The sequence below is a fragment of the Bufo bufo genome, chromosome 6, assembly GCF_905171765.1.
Source record: "Bufo bufo chromosome 6, aBufBuf1.1, whole genome shotgun sequence".
Lineage (NCBI taxonomy): Eukaryota > Metazoa > Chordata > Amphibia > Anura > Bufonidae > Bufo > Bufo bufo.
The window spans coordinates 357,767,688-357,786,754 of record NC_053394.1 but is presented as its reverse complement, the minus strand read 5'-3'; the positions used below and the strand labels follow the sequence as shown (position 1 = coordinate 357,786,754).

The window sequence follows — 19,067 nt, the reverse complement described above, 5'->3', positions numbered from 1 at the left end:
CAAGATCTTCAGCAAGATCCCTCTCGAACATAAATTCTCCCTTTCTGTTATTTACAAAGCATAAAAAGTTGAAGTGAAGTTTGGTTTGAAGCATACAGAGGAATCGAGGATGCAGAGATAACATGGTCAGCGACATTTCTTTCCCTCAAAGCATTGCATTAAAAGCTTGGTGCAGACAGTGAAGCCATGTTATCTTGTCTGGTACCTGGTGTAGCACCTACGTCAGTATTGCGGTCATATCCCCATCCCTTCATGTACTGTCTTGTTTGCCAGATGCTAAGAGAAGCACAAAGTAATAAAGTGCCAGGGAAGGAAATGTGGCACCTGGGCAGTTACATAGTCCAGTGTACTGTGGTCATCTCTTAGGCCTCGTAGAACTGGCGGTCCACCTGCCGGCTGAGGGATCCTCCTCCGGACAACATTGTTCTCGTTACGTACTCTTTGGTGACTTGCTGAGTGACCGTGCCGGAGCTTTCCATCCGGTGAGAGGTGACAGACATGCCATCTGTTAATAGAAAAATAAGCAGTCAGGAAGTGACCTGTTGTAAACCGTGAAGTATATGTCCACCTCATCCAACAAGAAAATGGACTTTTGTTCAATCTAGAAGTCCATCAGTTTTTTTCTAGATTCTAGAAAACTATCTCCAAGGAACGAGATGCTAGAAAATCCATTGTCACTATATATGACCGATTGATGTTTACTGACTATTTGGGGGGTACACCAGCGTAAAGCATATAACGTATGAAAGCATGTAGACCCCCGTACGTTAACGGTTATCTATTCTTGTGTCATCAGATTCCAGATCCTTGGGTATTAAGATGGAGTCTCTCTTTCCTGCTGTAAGAGCACTAAACATTTGGACAGGCTTTTCACCAAGTATGGATACATAGCTGCAGAGCGTTTTGGCCAAAGCTTTGGTCAGGATGCAGTACCTCACGGATCCCCCTGCTGTTTTTGTTTTCTAGAACAATGGTAGTATATGGGCATATTCACATGTCCATTTTTTTTTAATGGCTTTCAAAAAAAATGACATGTCCTATTTTGGCTGATTTCATTGACCGACGGCCCCCATACAGTTAAAGGGGACAGTTATAAATGCCTGTTTCTTAAAAAGCATCTGTGGATGAGGTGCTGCCACATAGGAACAGCTAAAGGGTATATGCTCATGCACTGGATTGATTACAGAAACTTCTTCATCAGACCCATTCATCAGTAAAATAACCCCATTCAGATGAACTGCTTTCCAGTTGCGGAAATGTCTGCTGCACCGAATCTGCTGCGTTTTGAATAGGGGTTTTCTGAGTATTAAAAAAGTTTAAAAATGGCAGACCGTGGACCAGCAAAAGTTGACTTAAAAGGATAGGTCATCAATATCAGATCGGCACCCCCTTCGATCAGCTGTACGTGTGCGCGCCGTCTCCCTGTCTGCTGCTGTTTGTCTATGGCAGGGATCAGCAACCTCCGGCACTCCAGCTGTTGTGAAACTACAACTCCCAGCATGCTCCTTTCACTTCTGTGGGAGTTCAGAGAACAGCCAAGCAAGTGTGCATGATGGGAGATGTAGTTTCACAACACCTGGATTGCCGGAGGTTGCTGATCCCTGGTCTATGGGATAGCAGCAGCGGCAGGAAAAGAGAAAGGATGCGGCACATGCGCACTGCGCGTGTCGTCTCCTCATACAGCTCAGCGGGGGTGTCGGGTGTCTGACCCCTGCCGATCTGATATTGATGACCTATCCTGAGGATAGGTCAGCAATAGAAAAAGCCCAGACAACCCCTTTAATGCACAAAAATCCCCTTCAAGGCCTAATGCACACAACCGCATTGCAGCACCACAGAAATCTATGGACCATTACTGTACTTTCAGGTGCAGTACTACAAATATAACACAGAGTGCCTACAGCTCCATGACAAGGAGCCGTAAGATACTGCCATACAGCTTCAGTGCAGACAGTTTAGATGTGCACAAACACTTACTAACAGCCATATATACAGCATTAAGAAAGAAAACTGGTCTGACGGTTCTTACCCCTGAAGAAAGGCTCTGACGTTGCAGAGTGGGTGACGCTGGTCTGACTGTATTCTGTTGGCAGATTAAAGTTTTCACGACGTGTGATCTGCTGCGTCCCAAACTGAGAGAAGTTTCCTATAAGTAACACAGATCAAGTATGAATCGCGCTATAAACACGCCACTGTCAAACATGACCTTCTAATAATCTATAGGCACCAAAGGGGGGAGGTTAGTTGAATTTCTCAACTGTGCAGAAGGATATTAGTTATAATCTACTAAAACCAGCATGGCCGTCTGCCTGAGAGCGCACCGGATCACTACCTTAGGCATAGCGCTAACTGTGAGTGTCAGCGTTCCAGTCATGCAACAGTCCTGGGTGGGACCATACAAAGCAATGTTGGGACGCGCAGTTCATCTGCGTTGCCCGCCCTGGCTGGTCTAAGGCTGGGTTCACACCAGAGCAGAACAACAAAAATAATGGAAGCATCGGAGCCGTGAAATGAATGTAACGAACGGCGCCTGACGGAGCCCGTTGACGATAGTAGGATCATTTTACGATTCCATTTCAAAATCACCATTTTGCCCTATCTAAGGTCAGCCTTTTACAGGGACACACTCCCTCTCCTTTTAGCCCAATTGGCACCAAAATATTGCATATAGCTGCTCAGTTTTCTGCAAGTGGCATTAAAAAAAAAAGAATGGGTACAGACTCCAAAAATCGCCACGCGCGCTTACTCGGCCATTTTCAGAGGTCCTATACCAGTGGACGGAGGGAGCCACGGCTGTGCGTCCTGCGCTCCATTCACTGCAGCATGTGGCTAGGCCCCCCGTTCTTGAGATAGGAGTGGGTCCCACCTCTTGGACATTTATGGCATGTCCTGTGTTTCTTCCATAAATGTCCAGATGGGACCAACCCCTTTAAGAAAACGCGTTTAGCAGTTCTACAAATCTCATCCATGCCACCCTCCCCACCACTTACCTCCATCCTGTGACTCAATTGTGATTATTCCTTCCCTCTCTGGCCCAAATCCTTGGGTGGTTTTGGCCTGCACCTTAAACTTGTAGGGAAGGTTCTCGCTTAGGAAGGGCACTGTCAGGGTTGTCTCGGGCATATCGCCTTCCACGTATATATTCCTCGGCTCTCCTGAGATTAAGACATTCATATCAGTATCAGATTCTTACTCTGACCATTTCAATGATACTAAGAGCAATATATGACCTACGCCCCCCCCATGATATGAAGTTGCACCTTCAGTCTCACCTCCACCATGCAGCATTTCACAGGTGACCATGTAACCCAGGATTGTCCCATTGGGTTTTCTTGGTCTCACCCAGCTCAGTTGTAGAGAGTCTGGTGTCAGAGCAGTGAAAACGAGGGGTCCGGGTGCACTTGGGGTGCTCAGAGTGAAAGGAGAACCTGCAAAAAAAAAAGGCAAAGTTTACTTCTGTGGCTAAAGCCCCATTACAGATTCCAAAACGACAGACCCCATTTTTGCCAGCGGTGATGTGTTCCCCAAGTGGTACATAGCCCAGTGGCATGCTGCTTGGGGGACACATCATTGGCTGCAGCGACTCCAGTTCATTCTAGAAGTTTACAAGCAGGGACCAACGACTGGCGTACACAGTGGGAGGGGGTGGAAGAAGATGGAAACGAGGGGAGGCTGCCCAAAAGTGTTTCCCTTTATGTAGAGACTTGTATTCCACATGATAAAAAATCTGGAGAAACTATTAAAACTCTGCATTGCGCCGTCCTTCTGTTATTCCTCTTGGAAATTGGATGAATAAAGCGGGTGTTGCCATTGCCGTTGTCCACAGGACATGTCTATACACTGACTGTCCGATAATCGCTAACACTGCCATGCTGTGTTGGAACATGCTAACTTACATGGGAATAGGAGCACCCAGCGTTCAATTTGTTTACACACTTCTAGGTGGGATAAAAGAGGCACAACTCCGAGTTCGAAGAAAAGATGCTTCATAATTGATATTTAATGGGGAATACAAGTATTTGTTAAAGCAGACATGTCAGGAGAGGTGACCTGTTAGGGTTAAGCCTATTGTAGAGCTCTTTGGTTGGGATTTTTAAGATGCATCCAGTGAACTTGGTAGAATTGATTAATAGCATTATAACGTCACATTATATAATAGAAAATAACTTAGTCTTATCATGTGATGTGGCAGCGGGTACCTGGTACGGGGCTGAGAGGACTCTGTGGGTCCACTTGCGACTCGATGGTGATCACTCCTTCCCGCTCCGGTCCCCATCCCTCTTCGCTATGTGCTTTAACCCGGAACATGTATGAGTGATTAGGGAGTAAATCTTCTACCACCACAGAGTTCTCCCGGGGATTTGGGATGTCGATTGTTCGTGAGTCACCTGGAAGGAAAGCCATAGTCATATAGATCTCCTCCATCCTACCGTATATTCCTCTATTATTCCCACTCTTCCATGTCACATACCTCCATTGAGCAGTTGATATTGCACCTTGTACCCCAGCACCTCGCGTTCACATTGTGGCTCATGCCAGCTGACCTTCAAGGATGTAGGCCCCAGTGCTGAGAACACTAAGCGGGTGGGGGTGTCAGGGATTCCGGGTGACAGGCGCGAATCTTTAGGAACAATAGGCAAATTTAGGTTAACATTAGGGATTGGCGCGCCTGGAACAGGACATTATTAGATCTCGCCCCCACCTTGTATGGCCACATCTAAGCTGCTGAGGGCATCACGCACGTCTTCTGAGTGAGTGCGCCCTCTGCCGGTGCTCATCATTGGAGGCAGGCCCAATCTGCTTTGTCCTGATGTGCCTGTGCAGATGTCAGAGAGTTATTAAGGTCCGATATTGGTATTCTCTAAGCTTGGACATCCACAAAGCTTGATGCCCACTTGTCCACCCACATGCTGAGGACGAGTGTAATGCATAAGCACAGCACCGGGAACTTGCTCAGATCGATGGCCTTCCAGGATTTCCGTATACCTATCCAACCGTACGTCCGAACGTGTCCTCCGAGCGTCCCTTTTTGCTGATCTGAGCCCCCGACCTTGAACATGCGCGTCTTATGCAGAGCGGAGCATACACTAGATGGTTACAGCGAGGTGGAGTTAACCCCTTTAAGCCCAGAGACTTCAACAATAAACGGAGTCCCTGGCTATGAAATAAGGGGCATTAGCTGAGCATGCTTGGAAGATTATGAGCTGGCAGGCGGGTTAACCCATTCATCATCAGACAGGTATGTAATGCCTAGTAACATAAGAAGGCTGCTTTTACACCACCTTTGCCGTACACAACAGGAAAGCTCCCGGTGAATAACTCAAACGTACCTATAGGCCCCTTATTCACCCCTGTTGGTCCCGTGTTCACATGTGCCCGCATTGCTGAGAAAAATTATGTTTTAATATATGCAAATTAGCCACTAGGAGCAACAAGGGCGTTACCATTACACCTGGAGGCTCTGCTCTCTCTGCAACTGCCACGCCCTCTACACTTTAATTGACAGGACCAGGCAGTGAAAACATCATCACGTCTTGTCCTTGTTTATCAGAGAGCAGAGGATGCGACAGTTGCAGAGAGAGCTGAGCCTCTAAGTGTAAGGGCAACGCCCCCGTTGCTCCTAGAGGCTCATTTGCATAAATTAAAACATTTTTCATCTCTGCAATGAGGACACATATGAACATGGGACCAACACAGATGCCTTCAGCTGCCAAGCGCAGGGTACAAACCTGCTGACAGATGCCCTTGCCCATGATTTGTCCTCTTATGTCCTATACTTAGCTTAGTGATATCTGATTCTGGGAAAGCTGTGTGACAATTAGTAAAGCTTTCCAGAAGTCCTGCATGGCAGATCTGCCTTAATTCTCCAGCACGTCCTCCTCGTGGTATTTGTGAACCTAGGTAAGGTTGTGGATCCCTATCTTCCACATCCTCAGTTGGACTAGGGTAGACCACATTTACCATGGCCACCCCAAGTCCAGTGGTCCTTGGCATCTGCCCAGGTTTTCCTGGTGCTGACGCTACCCAGGGCATATTAGTTGTCACCCATCCTTTCTAAAACTTGACAAAGGAGGACAAATTGGACACCTTTTTCATTTTGGGCGAATGCTCTTGACCTTACACCTGTCTGATATGGGCTGTGGGAAAGCGATTCATGCACTGCGGTCATCACATGCTGACGTAGATTGTGTGGCGTTCAGTAATCCTCCTGGTGTAAACCACTCATGCCACCCTTCCTCTAACCCGTCCTTTAGGCTGTAGTGTTGGCACTTAGGATTACGCCATAACGCAGCACAACCGTTTTCAGCCATCTGCATCTCATTGGTCCAGAATTGAAAAGGAAGGTGGGATGAAGCGTCCATGGAAAGCAATGATCGAAGAGCGTGACATGTTTCCATGATACCTATCACCGCGTGCATCCCTCTAGGACCGTCAGCCATAATTATTGTGTCTCGGCTGGCACTGTTGCTGTGGTAGCCCTTCACCTTTGCCCCAGCGAGGCGTCTCCCGGGGTACTCCTGCATCGGATGCAGGAACCCTCCACCAGGACAGGGAAAAGAGACAGCAGGAGATCGTGAGAAAGGGTTGGAGGACCAGAAATCGTAGAAATATCGACTGATAAGAGAGAGATAAGGACAGGAGGGACATGCGTGGAATTTGTGCGTTTCAGCATTGTAAGATTACCAAAGGGGTTATCCTACAAAAACTATTAAGCGTCTGTCCATAAGAGGGGACTTGGGGACCCCTCGTTCTCAGATTCATGGTCAGACCTGCCAACTAATATCCTGTGGATAGGTGATATATAATTTTAATGGGATAACCGCTTTAAAAGGAATCTGTCACCAGGTTCCTCCCTATCCAACTCTGTATAGACGCATAGCTGTGGTTCTCCTGATTAAAACGCTGTTGATCCGAGGCTTCGTTCCTGAGTTATAATACTTTTTCTTAATAAGCAAATTAAGCCTTTGGTGCAACAGGGGCGTTACCATTGCTCTTGTTGCACTCAAGCTTCGCTCCTTTCTGTGGCCAGCCCCTCCCTCGCTGCGTTACCGCTGCTTGTTCCTGTCGATCAAAGCAGTGAGGGAGGGGCCAGTCACAGAAATGAGTGGAGCTTGGGTGCAACAAGAGCAAAGGTGATGCCCTCATTGCTCCAAATACCTAGTTTACATATTAAGAAAAAGTATCATAACTTGCGAACGGAGCCTCAGGTCAACAAAAGAAAAACTGCGTTTTAATGGGGTGAACCACAGCTATATGTCTTTGCAAACGGATAGATGGGGAGGGAGCTGGTAACCGATTCCCTTTAAGGCTGATGAACATCTGGCCATACACCAGGCATCCTCAAACTGTGGCCCTCCAGCTGTTGCAAAACAACAACTCCCAGCATGCCCGAACAGCCTACAGCAGCGCATTGTGGGAGTTGTGGTTTTACAACAGCTGGCGGGCCGCAGGTTGAGTATGCCTACCATACACCGTAGATGGCTGTTGGTGGAACTCTGGTTCCAGACCTCTCAGCTCAGCAGAGCATGCATGTCTACTCAATGGGGAGTGTGGGATAAGATGCTGCCAGACATCTCTTTATCCCCTGTAAGAACAAAATATCAGGTATGTTGAAAGCCAGCATCCATCTTCCCCCGACATCTGCCATCCAGAAGAGTGGTGATGCCCCCATACACATTAGATCATAATCGATCAGCAACCTTCGGCACTCCAGCTGTGGTGAAACTACGACTCCCAGCATGCACGCTTGCTTAGCTGTTTTCAGAATTCCCATAGAAGAGAATGGAGCATGCTGGTTGTTGTAGTTTCACCACATCTGGAGTGTCGAAGGTTTTTAATCAGCCAGCCGGGGTCGGCCAGCATCCATCTAATGTGTATGCTCTCCTATATCCACATTGACCACATGTGAGGATAAAGAACACACATCCATCCATTAGGTGCCTATATGTCCGAAGCCAACACTTACTGTGTCCTGTAATGGTGGTCATGTGCTGGGAGCTGGTGCTGCCAAACCTGTAGGAGTCCTGCTGGACGTGGGGGCTGAGCTGCTGGTAGCCAGTGACTGTCCGCGTTAGACTGTTCATTGAGCCGGGGTATGAAAAGTCCATGCGCCCATTAATCAGGTGCTCTAAAAACAAGATCAACACATTATACATGATATCGGACCTGGTGCTTTCTGATATTAAAATGTCACTCATGCACACGAATGTATTTTTCTTCCATTTCCGTTCCATTTTTATTTTTATTTTTACAGGTCCGTATACGGAACCATACATTTCAACGGGGCTTGCTAAAAAAATTTATAAAAATGAAATCGCTCAGTATGCATTCTGTGCCCACATGTCCGTTCCATGTTCCATAAAAAAAAAAATAGAACATGTCCTATTCTTGTCCGTTTTGCAGACAAGGACAGGCATGGTTTCAATGGGTCTGCAAAAAACACTGATGCAACATGGACGTCACACCGATGTCATCCGTAATTTCATTAAGGTGAGCTGCAATACCAGACACAGCCCATGGACGACAGTGGCGCTGTTTGCTGCTCCTACACCACCTATTATTATGAAGGCATTGCGGCGAGGGCCGTGTCTAGATTAAGTAATTCCCACAAGATGCTTTGACCACCACATCTGGGTCCTCTGCACATCACCTAAAGATCCTTTTGAAGTGTCTTAGGTGTTTTCCTTTAAAAACTGCCTCTTGAAATAGTTTTCACTTCAAAAGCTTCAACATAGACAGGTAGGTGTCTCTAGCATAGGCATAAATAACAATGCCCTTTCAATAGTGTGGCTAGTATGGTGTATGCTGCCATCTTGTGATTCACATTCATATTGCACCTTATTATTTCATATTCAGTTCCAGTATGAGATAAATCGATTGAGAATTTCTTAATATTATTTTTTTTTTTTTCTAAATACAGTTTTTATTTTTTTTTCAATTTTGAATTTCTATAAGCATGCAGTTTTCATTTTTTATGCCATACAGTCCAGACCAATAAAAAAGTATACGTCTAGGGGCAAGGCCATAACCAGAAAAGCATTTTCCAAGCATTTATTGAATAGCCTCTCCATCCACGGACTGCTCCACCACACCAAACACATATAAGAGTGAAGAGAAGACAATCATGCAGCTGAAGGCTGTTAGCACTATACACTGATAGGGGGAGGGAGGAGGAAAACATACAGTAGTGGACCCCCCCCCCCACCATCTTGTTGTCACCTTCTGCAGTTGCCCGCATGGTGCCCTTCCTCTTCAGAGAACTGGACTGGTCCATCTGATCCTGAAGACTCTCAGTGTCCGTGGACATGGCACTGCTGACTGACAGACGAGGGATGACTTCTACAGGAAGCTTCCATGTGACCTGGCGCAGATCCATTTCAGACCCCAGGAGAGGGATGAATTTCCAGTGCTTGCCTTCAAGGGACAGGGGTGACTTAGATGGGGGGGTATATACTAAGGAGGATGGGGGTGGTGGGAAGGGGGGAGGTGTTGGAATTTATGGGACAGTGTGGATGGTGCTAACAGCCAACAGACTAAGCCTGTAGAACGTAACAATGGATCCCGGCTCAACGTCTGGCCTGGCAATGGGCTGAGACATCATCGTCATCAGATGCTCTTTTAAGAATCTACCCTTCCCACTATGAATGGTGTCATGAATGAGGAGATGAAGACCTTGCTTCTTTTCTTACCTGATTCATCAGACACACTGGGCCTTTTGCTTCCCACTGGGGATCGAAGGACATCTGTACTGTACATCAGATAGCTGTCGTATTCTTCTACGCCTTCTGCATCAATGATCGGGATGTCTGGAATAAATGGAACTGCAAGAGACCAGTAACAGAGCCAAATGAAAGCGCGTTATAAACAAAATAATATCCACCTATATTTCTAATTCATTCACCACTGAGTCATTTCAGTCTGGGCAATGACTTACTGGACATTGGGCGAGTAGGCTGGGTGGCCAAGTTCATGGTGGCATCTCTTTCTGGGCCCCAGCCTGCTCTATTACAAGCTTTAACAGTATACCGGTAGGGTTGAGATTCCCTCAGGTTTTCAATGAGGACCATTCGTTTCTTTGGATCATTGATTAGAACCTTCTTCATAGGTCCAATGGGTTCTACCAAAAAGACAAAGAAATAAAAATGAACATAAAAGAAGAGAGAGAGAAGTAATCGCATAGCGCTCCCTCTCTCCTCGTTGCCGGAGATGAAATCAAGATTGGCGCATAGACTTTCTACTGAGTCCATCCCTAGCAGAGAGGAGAGAGAGCAATATATGCAAACGCGTCTCTCTCCTTGTTATAGCGATGGATGTGGGTCTTAAGACTCATATCATCACAGATCAAAACTTTGGATATGTCTCTATGACATATCAATAGTTTTTTCAAAGCTGAGTGACCCTTTAAGCCTAATTGTGCATTAAAAAAACCTTATGAGCAAAAATGACTAATAATATATAAATATATAAGGCCTCATTGTGTGGGCTGAAACGTTGCCTTGGGAATAAATTGGGTAACCATTTTGGAGTGCTGCCTCATTTTTTGGAGATATATATAATGCATTGTGATTTGGTGGAGGTAAGCTTGGGTGGAGTTGGGTAGATTGCCCCCAAATTTTTGGGCTTCAAGGACCTTGCTCATCTATGAAGTTTTCATGTTTCACAAGTTTTTTTTATAAAATGGCTGCTGTGGCCAACATAATCACTAATGATCTTATGTTGTTGTTTGGGGATAGATGGTCAGTTTGGGAAAGAAAGATCGCTAAGGTAGAATAACCCAACAATACCCATGTCATGTCATTTTTACAGTAGGCTTTTCCAATGTCACCCAAAATCATTTGGGCAGAGACTTTAGTTTGCTCTTCTGACTTATTTTAAGGAAATGATTAACTAGAAGAGGTTGTTATTTCCACCTTTATTTAAAAAACAAAACAAAAACAGTTCATTAGGATGTTCAACTCAAGAACAAAGTTCCTGGCCGAGGAGAACAAGGCATCATGATGGTGAATAGCTGGTGATCTACTTACTATTGTCCTCGTTCACCATGCCATAGTTAACTTCGTAAGCAGTGATATTGCCATTGGTCTCAGCAGGCTCTGCCCAGCTTATTTGTGTCACTGTGCTGGAAATCACATTAAAGGCTAGACGGCCCGGTTCACTTGGAACTATGGAAGACAAGAAAGGACCAAGTAGCACATCATTTTTGGATGGGTAGGGAATACATTTTCATTACTGTAGTTGTAACTCTTTGACGCCTTGTGTACTGGATCACAAGTGGACAATACTGAAGTTTACGACTGGATTCATACATTGTGTACTAATTGTAGAATTTCAGCGAAGAAATCTGCACCAAAATTCCAGAACAGCATACAGTGTATGGGGTTTTAATCAATTTTGGGACCGCAAAACAGGTAATGATCGTGTGTATGAGTCCTTAGGGTAAGTCCTCATGAGATGGAATTGCTGTGGATTTAATTTGATGTAGAAGACTAGCAGTTGGTTGCTCAGCTGCTCTATTCCTATGTGCTAGAGTTTTTGACTAATGGAGCGCCTATCAGGTGCTGATCCAGGGACTGTGCTCTATTTAAGCTCCTTTCTGGCCATATACAAGTCTTGTTTGGGCTTGCTAGCTAGGTTCCTGGTTCTTCTGCCTGTGCTGATTTGGATTTCTTGTGTCTTTGACCTCGGCTCGTCCTTTGACTACTCTCTGTCTCTCGTGATTTGTACTGCATCCCATCTGGTCCTGACCTTGTCTTGTCTTTTGACCACTTTCTGTCTCTTGTTTTTGTACTGCGTTGTCATCCAGGTTCTGACCCATTTACATATGACACTGTCTTTGTGTTGTTTATCTCTTGGTGTTTTATCTGTCTCTGCACCTTAGTAGCGTAGGGACTTTTGACCAGTTGCAGTCTTGCTACCTAGGGCTTGCACTGCAAGTAGGTAGGGAAAGTGGGCTGGGTTCTAGGTTAGGGCTCACGGTCTGTGTCTGACCCTACCTACAGTCATTACAACCAGGTAGGAGAATGAAATTTTAAAAATCTCGTCCACGTGCTGCCATCGTTTTCCATGTGGAATTTGACCTGTGATGGAGATTTTAAAATCTGCAGCATATCAATTCCTGGTTTGGATTTTCATGTGTAACAAGCAGATTTTTTTGCTGATTCACCATGGATCCAGTAAAAAGGTAGAACCCCATGATGAATACTCAGCAAGATCCATATGATACACACGCCAATATGTGTAGACTTATCGTTAAAGAGGTTGACCGAAAGTGCGGAAGTGTCCACCATCAAATGCAGCGCTGCAACCATTCATTGGTCTCAGCAGTGATGTGTCCACAGTCGGGACTGGGTCCACAAGGGACAGAAAGCAACCTCAACACCACTTATTGCTATGCCACAGGAACCCATCACTACATTATTAGGCCCATGGCCTTGACAAATATCTAGGATTGTGGCTAGGTTAGAGCTGTATATATAACATTGCAGTTTACTTTTATATTAGAGAAGTGTCTTATGGTAGATCACTTATCACATGGTCAAAGCCGTGGATCAGCATACTCACCATCCTCAAGGGTCTGACATGTCACAATGTCGGTATAAGGGCCCTCATCATGCATGTCATAGGCACACACTCTCGTTTCGTAGTCACAGTATGGATATAAGTTGACTAGCTCTGCAGAAGGCGTCTGGGTGTCTATCACAGTAGCATCAGACTCTGAGTCTCCTTGAATCCAGTACCGGACCTACACAATAACACAGTTATGGTTTTTCCTAGAACTGTCTCTCTGGATCCACAGTCAATTGGAGAACACTACAAAAGCTCCAGCAATCATCCGTAAAGTAACCGTAACCATTAGCATATCAGGTTTAGTGAGTAGCATCCCCATTTGCAACTGGACAAGTTTGCAAGTGCTAAATATATGCAAACTTATATACTTAGCCTAATGTGCACGACACGTACCTACTGGTGCCAAGGATCCTATGAAGAAGGACATTTTGGAGATAACTCAAAAGGATCATAAAAAGACACTTACTCTGTACCCAGCAACTTTTCCTCCAGGTGGGGGAACCCAGTTGAGCCGGATTTTTCTAGCACTAATAGCCTGAGCATTCAGGTTAATGGGGGCTCCTAACTTTCCGCGAGGAGATTGGAGAGCCTGTTGTGTCATTACTTTTGGTACAACATCTGATAAATGAATTGGACAAGCAGGTCAATGCCAATGTTCAGTAATGCCAGTTTCATCATTGTCTAGAAGATGTCAGTAACTCACCGGCACTGTCATCAATGGTGATGGTACATTGTGGGTACCTTCCAATCTTGGCACCATATTTTGGATTGCTCAGTTCCAACAGGAATTGTTTAATCTGCCTGTTTTCCAGCAAGGTATCCATCTCCGATCGGTCGAGTAGAGGAACCAAGATTTGTGACTGAGTTTCATCTCCCTGGAATGTAACTTCACCTTCTGAGAAAGCATAATCCTAAAATAACGATAGGGGGGAAATTACAACGAAAGTGAGGGATCAAACTTAACATCAACATGTGGCTGGTACATACCTATTGATTTACCAGCCACATGTTGCATTATTTGCTTATTTTTTACACATCTGTTCCCATATTTAGTACCCACCACAAAGATCAGAGACACACCTAGAGGAGAGGTGGCTCCTTACTTCTACTGGTCGACACCACTATATCCCTAACCACCTGAGAACGTGTTCCTTTCCATAATTCTTCTTTGTAGGACCTGCAGAGGTTCTCTGTCTAGGGGCCCCATAGCACAGTCTGCCTTAATGGTATGTACAAGCAGTTTTTATCTTTGTAGCTCTCTATACATAAAATTTGGAAATCTCAAGGTCACAATTTTATGTTTTCTGTCAAACCATGGAATGTACCTTGATGTAAAAATGCACTGTGGGATATACTATCAAACTGGACGTTCACAGCTACCAGATACAGGGACTGCTGCTACCTTAGTACTTGGAAATTAGGGAGACCAAGAAAGTTTTGCAAAGGTGTAGGTGTTTGCCCCTGGGTAAGCTACTATGACATCTATAATGACATCACAAGACTGTTTCAGTCAGGAAAACTATTACATACTTACCAACACCTGTGTTGGTAAATTTGGGGCATTTAAGCCCCTGGCATTCCTAAAACTGGACAGAATTCCCACTTCTGGGTGGGGTTTGCATTAACCACACCAATTTCAGGTGGGACAAGCCAAGTTTGCTGGGATTGTCTCGGAAAATTTAAGAGAATCCCGGAAAATTCGGGACTGTTGGCAACTATGGTATTGTGATATCGAAATTAGGTTTTAGTCAGGTAAGCTGCTCTGACATCACAGGTAAGTATAAATCAGGTAAGCCACAGCAGAAGTGGGTTTCAGTCAGGTAAGCAAGTTTGACATTACAAATGGTTTTAGGTAACCTGCTATGACATCACTAATGGCTTCAGTGAGGTAAAGGCTAATGGTTTCTCTGACATCACAAACTGCTGTGAAATCACAAAGACTGTTTCAATCAGGTAAGTGTGATATCACAAGTGGGTTTAGTGATGACATCACTAGTGGGGATTAAATTCTGTGACATCACGTGTATGTGTTGAAGTAAGGTACACCGCTGTGACATCACAAGTGATTTTCATACTGGTATCCTGCTGTAAGATCACAACTTGTTTTAGTCAGGGAAGCTACTGTGACATCACAAGTATTGTTTAGTCAAGTATCCTGCAGTGACATCACATGTATTTTTAGTCAAGTAACTGCTGTGACCTCACAAGTATTTTTAGTCACGTAACATGCTGTGACATCATAAGTGGCCTCAGTCAGATAAAGGCTTTTAGTTTCTGTGACTGCCGTGACATCACAAATGGTGTTCAGACAGGTAACATGCTCTGACATCACAACTAGTTTTAGTCAATGAAGCTACTGTGACATCATAAGTGGTGTCCACCCTTAAAGGATATATTTGCTCATGTAGGATGTTATGTTCTAAATAACTTTTCTACTGCCTCCTACTTGGCCCTGTCTTAACTTTTCCTATTATAGCCCAGTGTAGCAAGGCATGGAATGAGCCTCCTCCGGCTCTACGTCATGACGTCCTCTTTTTATGAGCATTCACAGGCTAGTCATGCAGTAGTCCACCAGATCTGTGCCTACCTTCCCGTCACGAGCTGTCAGGTCCTGGGTACGATAGGTCACCTGAGTCTTGCCATTCTGTAAAATTTCGCGTGAAAGAGGAACACGAGCAACTTGGTCCTGGCGGCTGTAGGTGAAAGCTGGCTTCACAAAGGTCACAACGCTCTTAGCTATGAGGAAACATAGAGAGATTAATGAATTCCAGAACCATCACCATCCCATCATCTCCTGCTTGTTCAGTGCCTATAATGAGCTTTCTCTAACGATTTGTATTTTTACACTGGTTACAACATCCAATTTGTTTTTCCCGCTTTGGTACCTTGAAAAATCTGCAAATAGATCTGCACATATTAACAGATTTTGCCTCAAATGTTTCCCATGACAATATATAATGGGTGAAATTTAGCCAAAATCCTCATGCTGTGGCGTTAAATCCACAATTTACTCCATATTTTCAGATTTTTGGTAAGTTATTGAGAATTCTTTTCACTTGCATTGTACTTTTAATGAATATTTACAGCACAGAATCCGGACCCGACAATTTGCAACAAATCAGGTATGTGTGAACACAGACTTGCTGTACAGTAATCTATGGTAGGAAACAAGGACGCTCCCGGAATGCAGTGTAAATGGTGTTCAAAGGCAAAACGATAGTTTAAATAAAGTTTAGCAAACAGGTCCATGAGAGCCGAGTGATTTTTATATGATACTGTGCACATCATGACTGGTATCCCACCTTGATCTTTGATGATTGTGATGTTGACATTTTTGCGTCCCAAATGGGCTGCTCCTGTGGGAACTTCTAGAGCTTCCACAAGTAGCTGCTTCTCATCATCATCTTCTGGTCGGATGAAGAGGGGAACTCGCACATCCACCATTTCCACCCCCTCTTGGAATTCCACCAGGCCGTGGGCATCTACAGTAAACACAGAGGGGCTCCAGAGATCAGAAAATTTAATGGCACAAAGCAAAAGTAGAACGTAGAGGACCTTAGTTCTCACCTCTGTCAGACGTGACTGTGTAATAGCCTGGGGTGACCTTCAAGTCCTGGAAAGCTTCTTGGGAGACGTGTTTTTCGGTGACTTTTACAATTTCGGGTTCAGCTTCTCTTGGAGCCATTAATACAGTGTCTGCGATTGTATGGTCCTGCCTGAAGGACGTGATATAAAGATGTCAGACGAAGGTGGCCTACACATTAGACTAAGGTCAGCTGAACTTGCCAATTTTGGCAGGACTTGCTGACCATTTACGGCTTATTGCTTATTATTTAATGCTTTGGGCATTTAATCATGTTGAATCTCAACATGCCCAATACTTTCTTCTCAAACTACCACATAAGGTGTCCCCTCTCACCCCTGAGAACAAATGCACACTTAGGCAAACTGAGCATGCATGTGTATGGACTCCCAGGACTCCCGTAAATCAGAAGCTCAGCCCGACTCACTTGACTAAACTGTCTGCAGTACCACACACAGCCACACTGGTGTAGATGGGACTGTGCATGGATAAACAATGAAAGGGCTTTAGATCTATTAATTGTTGGAGTCCTCGAGGTTAGACCACCACTGGTCATACATTAATTTCCCAGGCAACCCCTTAAAGCAGGGATGCCCAACCTGCGGCCCTCCAGATGTTGCAAAACTACAACTCCCAGTATGCTCAGACAGCCTACAGCTATCAGCCTACAGCAGGGCATGGTGGGAGTTGTAGTTGGAGGGCCGCGGGTTGAGCTTCCCTGCCTTAAAGCATGAGATGTTCAATACTTTTTTATATGGCAACACAATTTCACTAAATTATAAGTGTAAGTATTGTACCTTTTGCCAGCGTTGGACTGCAGCCTGCGAGGAGAAGCAAACAGAAGAGTAAATTTAATATTGTATATTTGTAATAGACTGTAATGCACTGAGAATGCCACCCAAAATGACAATGGTCTTTGGTGGTCCAATAAAACAGTAGGCCAATATAGGTAGGATAGGAGGGGATTGAAAACCTGGATCCGTGGTGTTCTTCTCAATGAGGTCATCTTTTGGAGAAGTTTCACTGTATATTGTATTTATGTCGTAGTATATTTTGGGAGGAGATGATTTTGTGGAACAGTGGACGTCTTACCGGAATGTGGTCTGCTTCACCTTGTGAGTGCCTGGGATGACCTTGTAAACCTCGTTCAGCTGGGAAGGATAAAAAATGGGAATTATGGTATCCAGATTTCCTGACCAAGGTTCCTAGTGACCTCTCCCCATAAAAATGAAGTGTCTATTATTTCTGATGCGATATATTCTTAGCTTTTTAGTATGAACAAGTTGAAGCAAAGTATGTGGATTATAATCGGAGGTATAACTCGAAGACCCTGGGCCCCAGTGAGAAATCTGTAACCGGCTCCCCACCTGCCATGTGCTTTCTATAAGGCCTCATGCACACGGCCGTTCCGTGCATTGGGGACCGCAATTTGCAGTCCCCAGTGCATGGGCAACATCCGTGCGGCGGCCGGGACGGATCGAGACCCATTCAACTTGAATGGGTTCATGATCCGTCCGCACCGCAAAAAAATAGAACATGTTCTAGTGCAGGGGAACGGACAGAAACTCAACGAAGCACTCCGTAGTGCTTCCATGCCTCCGTTCCGCACAGCAGCTCTGGATTGCGGACCCATTCAAGTGAATAGGTCCGCATCTGTGATGCGGATAGCACACGGCTGGTGCCCGCATATTGCGGACCCCCTGTTTGCAGGCCGCAATACAGCTACGGCCAGGCAATGGCCATGTGCATGAGGTATGATGCTGTATTCTTATGCGGCAGAGGGGTATTTGAATCCCCTCAGGATCCTGGACATAGTAGCGACTCCTACATTTGCACTCCCTATAGCTTTGCCCCTGATTATAATGGCTATTCAGTGTCTTCATTTAACTCCCAACTCACCGTATCTTCTACTTCTCTGCGTAGTAGATCACATTCCCGCGACTGAGGCTTGGACAGGTTTTCAGTGAAAAGTCGAGCCAACCGTAGTGAGACACCATATGGGACTACAAAATGAAATGGGGATTATTTTTCAGAAGTCATTGATAGAATTTCATCCCCTTTCACACATATATATATATATAATTATTACCAATAATAAATAATGAACACATTTTATATGTACAGGGTGAGTCAAAAGTCTCAGGACACCCTTTCATTGGGTGAGGGGGGTCTATATTTTAGGTTATGTCTGGAACATGTCCGCCACCTTGAAAGCCACTATAAGGTGCAAATTTTTCCAATGGGAAGTGGGTCATGCCGCATATCTTAGAAGAAAGAATTTTATTAGAAATTGATTGCCACAATCAGATTTGTGGTTCAAAAGTTATCAAAGTTCGAAGTTCTGTGTTCAGCACCAGGTGCAACAAATTGATCTGTCAAATAGCTGTGCATCACAGGGAAAGTTCCTGGTTGTTGTTGCAACTTTTGTTGTTGATAACTTTTGAACCACAAGAGATATTGCAAATCTGATTGTGGCAATCGATTTCTGAGAAAATGTCTTCTTTGATATGCGGCATGACCCCGGCATGACCCCCTTCCCATGGGAAAAATTTGCCATTTATGGCAGCTTTCAAAATGGTGGCCACGTTCCGAACATAGCCTAAGATAGGCCCCCTCACCCATTACTTGCTGCGGTATTCAGGGTATTCAGATATTTCATTTCCTCTTTCGTTTCTGAAATAAAAGGGTGTCCTGAGACTTTTGACTCACCGTGTGTGTATATATATATATATATATATATATATAGTGGGGATTTACTCTGATAGACAGGATAAGCGGACGCAATATAGAGGCACCAACCAGTTCTTAAATGAAAAGGTTCAGTGTTTATTCACACATTAGCAAGTTCACAAAACAAAAAGTCACTTTCAAGCAAAAAGTCACTTTGCAGTATTAGTGTAAGTTCAGACTAGGCAGG

General features: G+C 44.8%; 1 protein-coding gene across 4 annotated transcripts in view; it reads right to left on the bottom strand.

The window, feature by feature from the left end:
- Window positions 1–145: 145 nt before the first annotated feature.
- ITGB4 (integrin subunit beta 4) overlaps window positions 146–19,067 on the bottom strand; it is a 65,374-nt gene continuing 46,452 nt past the window's right edge. The window contains exons 21-42 of one of the 4 annotated variants that reach the window (XM_040438794.1): window positions 18,050–18,153; window positions 17,243–17,301; window positions 16,948–16,971; window positions 16,135–16,283; window positions 15,870–16,049; window positions 15,155–15,303; window positions 13,271–13,478; window positions 13,034–13,185; window positions 12,562–12,742; window positions 11,025–11,162; window positions 9,935–10,117; window positions 9,690–9,821; window positions 9,220–9,414; window positions 7,967–8,128; window positions 6,404–6,544; window positions 4,703–4,816; window positions 4,472–4,621; window positions 4,200–4,388; window positions 3,273–3,428; window positions 2,991–3,155; window positions 2,030–2,146; window positions 146–505 (exon numbers count right to left, since the gene is read on the bottom strand). In XM_040438794.1, coding sequence (XP_040294728.1) covers window positions 363–505; window positions 2,030–2,146; window positions 2,991–3,155; window positions 3,273–3,428; window positions 4,200–4,388; window positions 4,472–4,621; window positions 4,703–4,816; window positions 6,404–6,544; window positions 7,967–8,128; window positions 9,220–9,414; window positions 9,690–9,821; window positions 9,935–10,117; window positions 11,025–11,162; window positions 12,562–12,742; window positions 13,034–13,185; window positions 13,271–13,478; window positions 15,155–15,303; window positions 15,870–16,049; window positions 16,135–16,283; window positions 16,948–16,971; window positions 17,243–17,301; window positions 18,050–18,153 — 3,191 coding nt within the window. In that variant the 3' untranslated portion in view covers window positions 146–362. The remainder of the gene's footprint in view (window positions 506–2,029; window positions 2,147–2,990; window positions 3,156–3,272; window positions 3,429–4,199; window positions 4,389–4,471; window positions 4,622–4,702; window positions 4,817–6,403; window positions 6,545–7,966; window positions 8,129–9,219; window positions 9,415–9,689; window positions 9,822–9,934; window positions 10,118–11,024; window positions 11,163–12,561; window positions 12,743–13,033; window positions 13,186–13,270; window positions 13,479–15,154; window positions 15,304–15,869; window positions 16,050–16,134; window positions 16,284–16,947; window positions 16,972–17,242; window positions 17,302–18,049; window positions 18,154–19,067) is intronic. The other 3 variants (XM_040438795.1, XM_040438796.1, XM_040438797.1) reach the window with 3 other exon arrangements.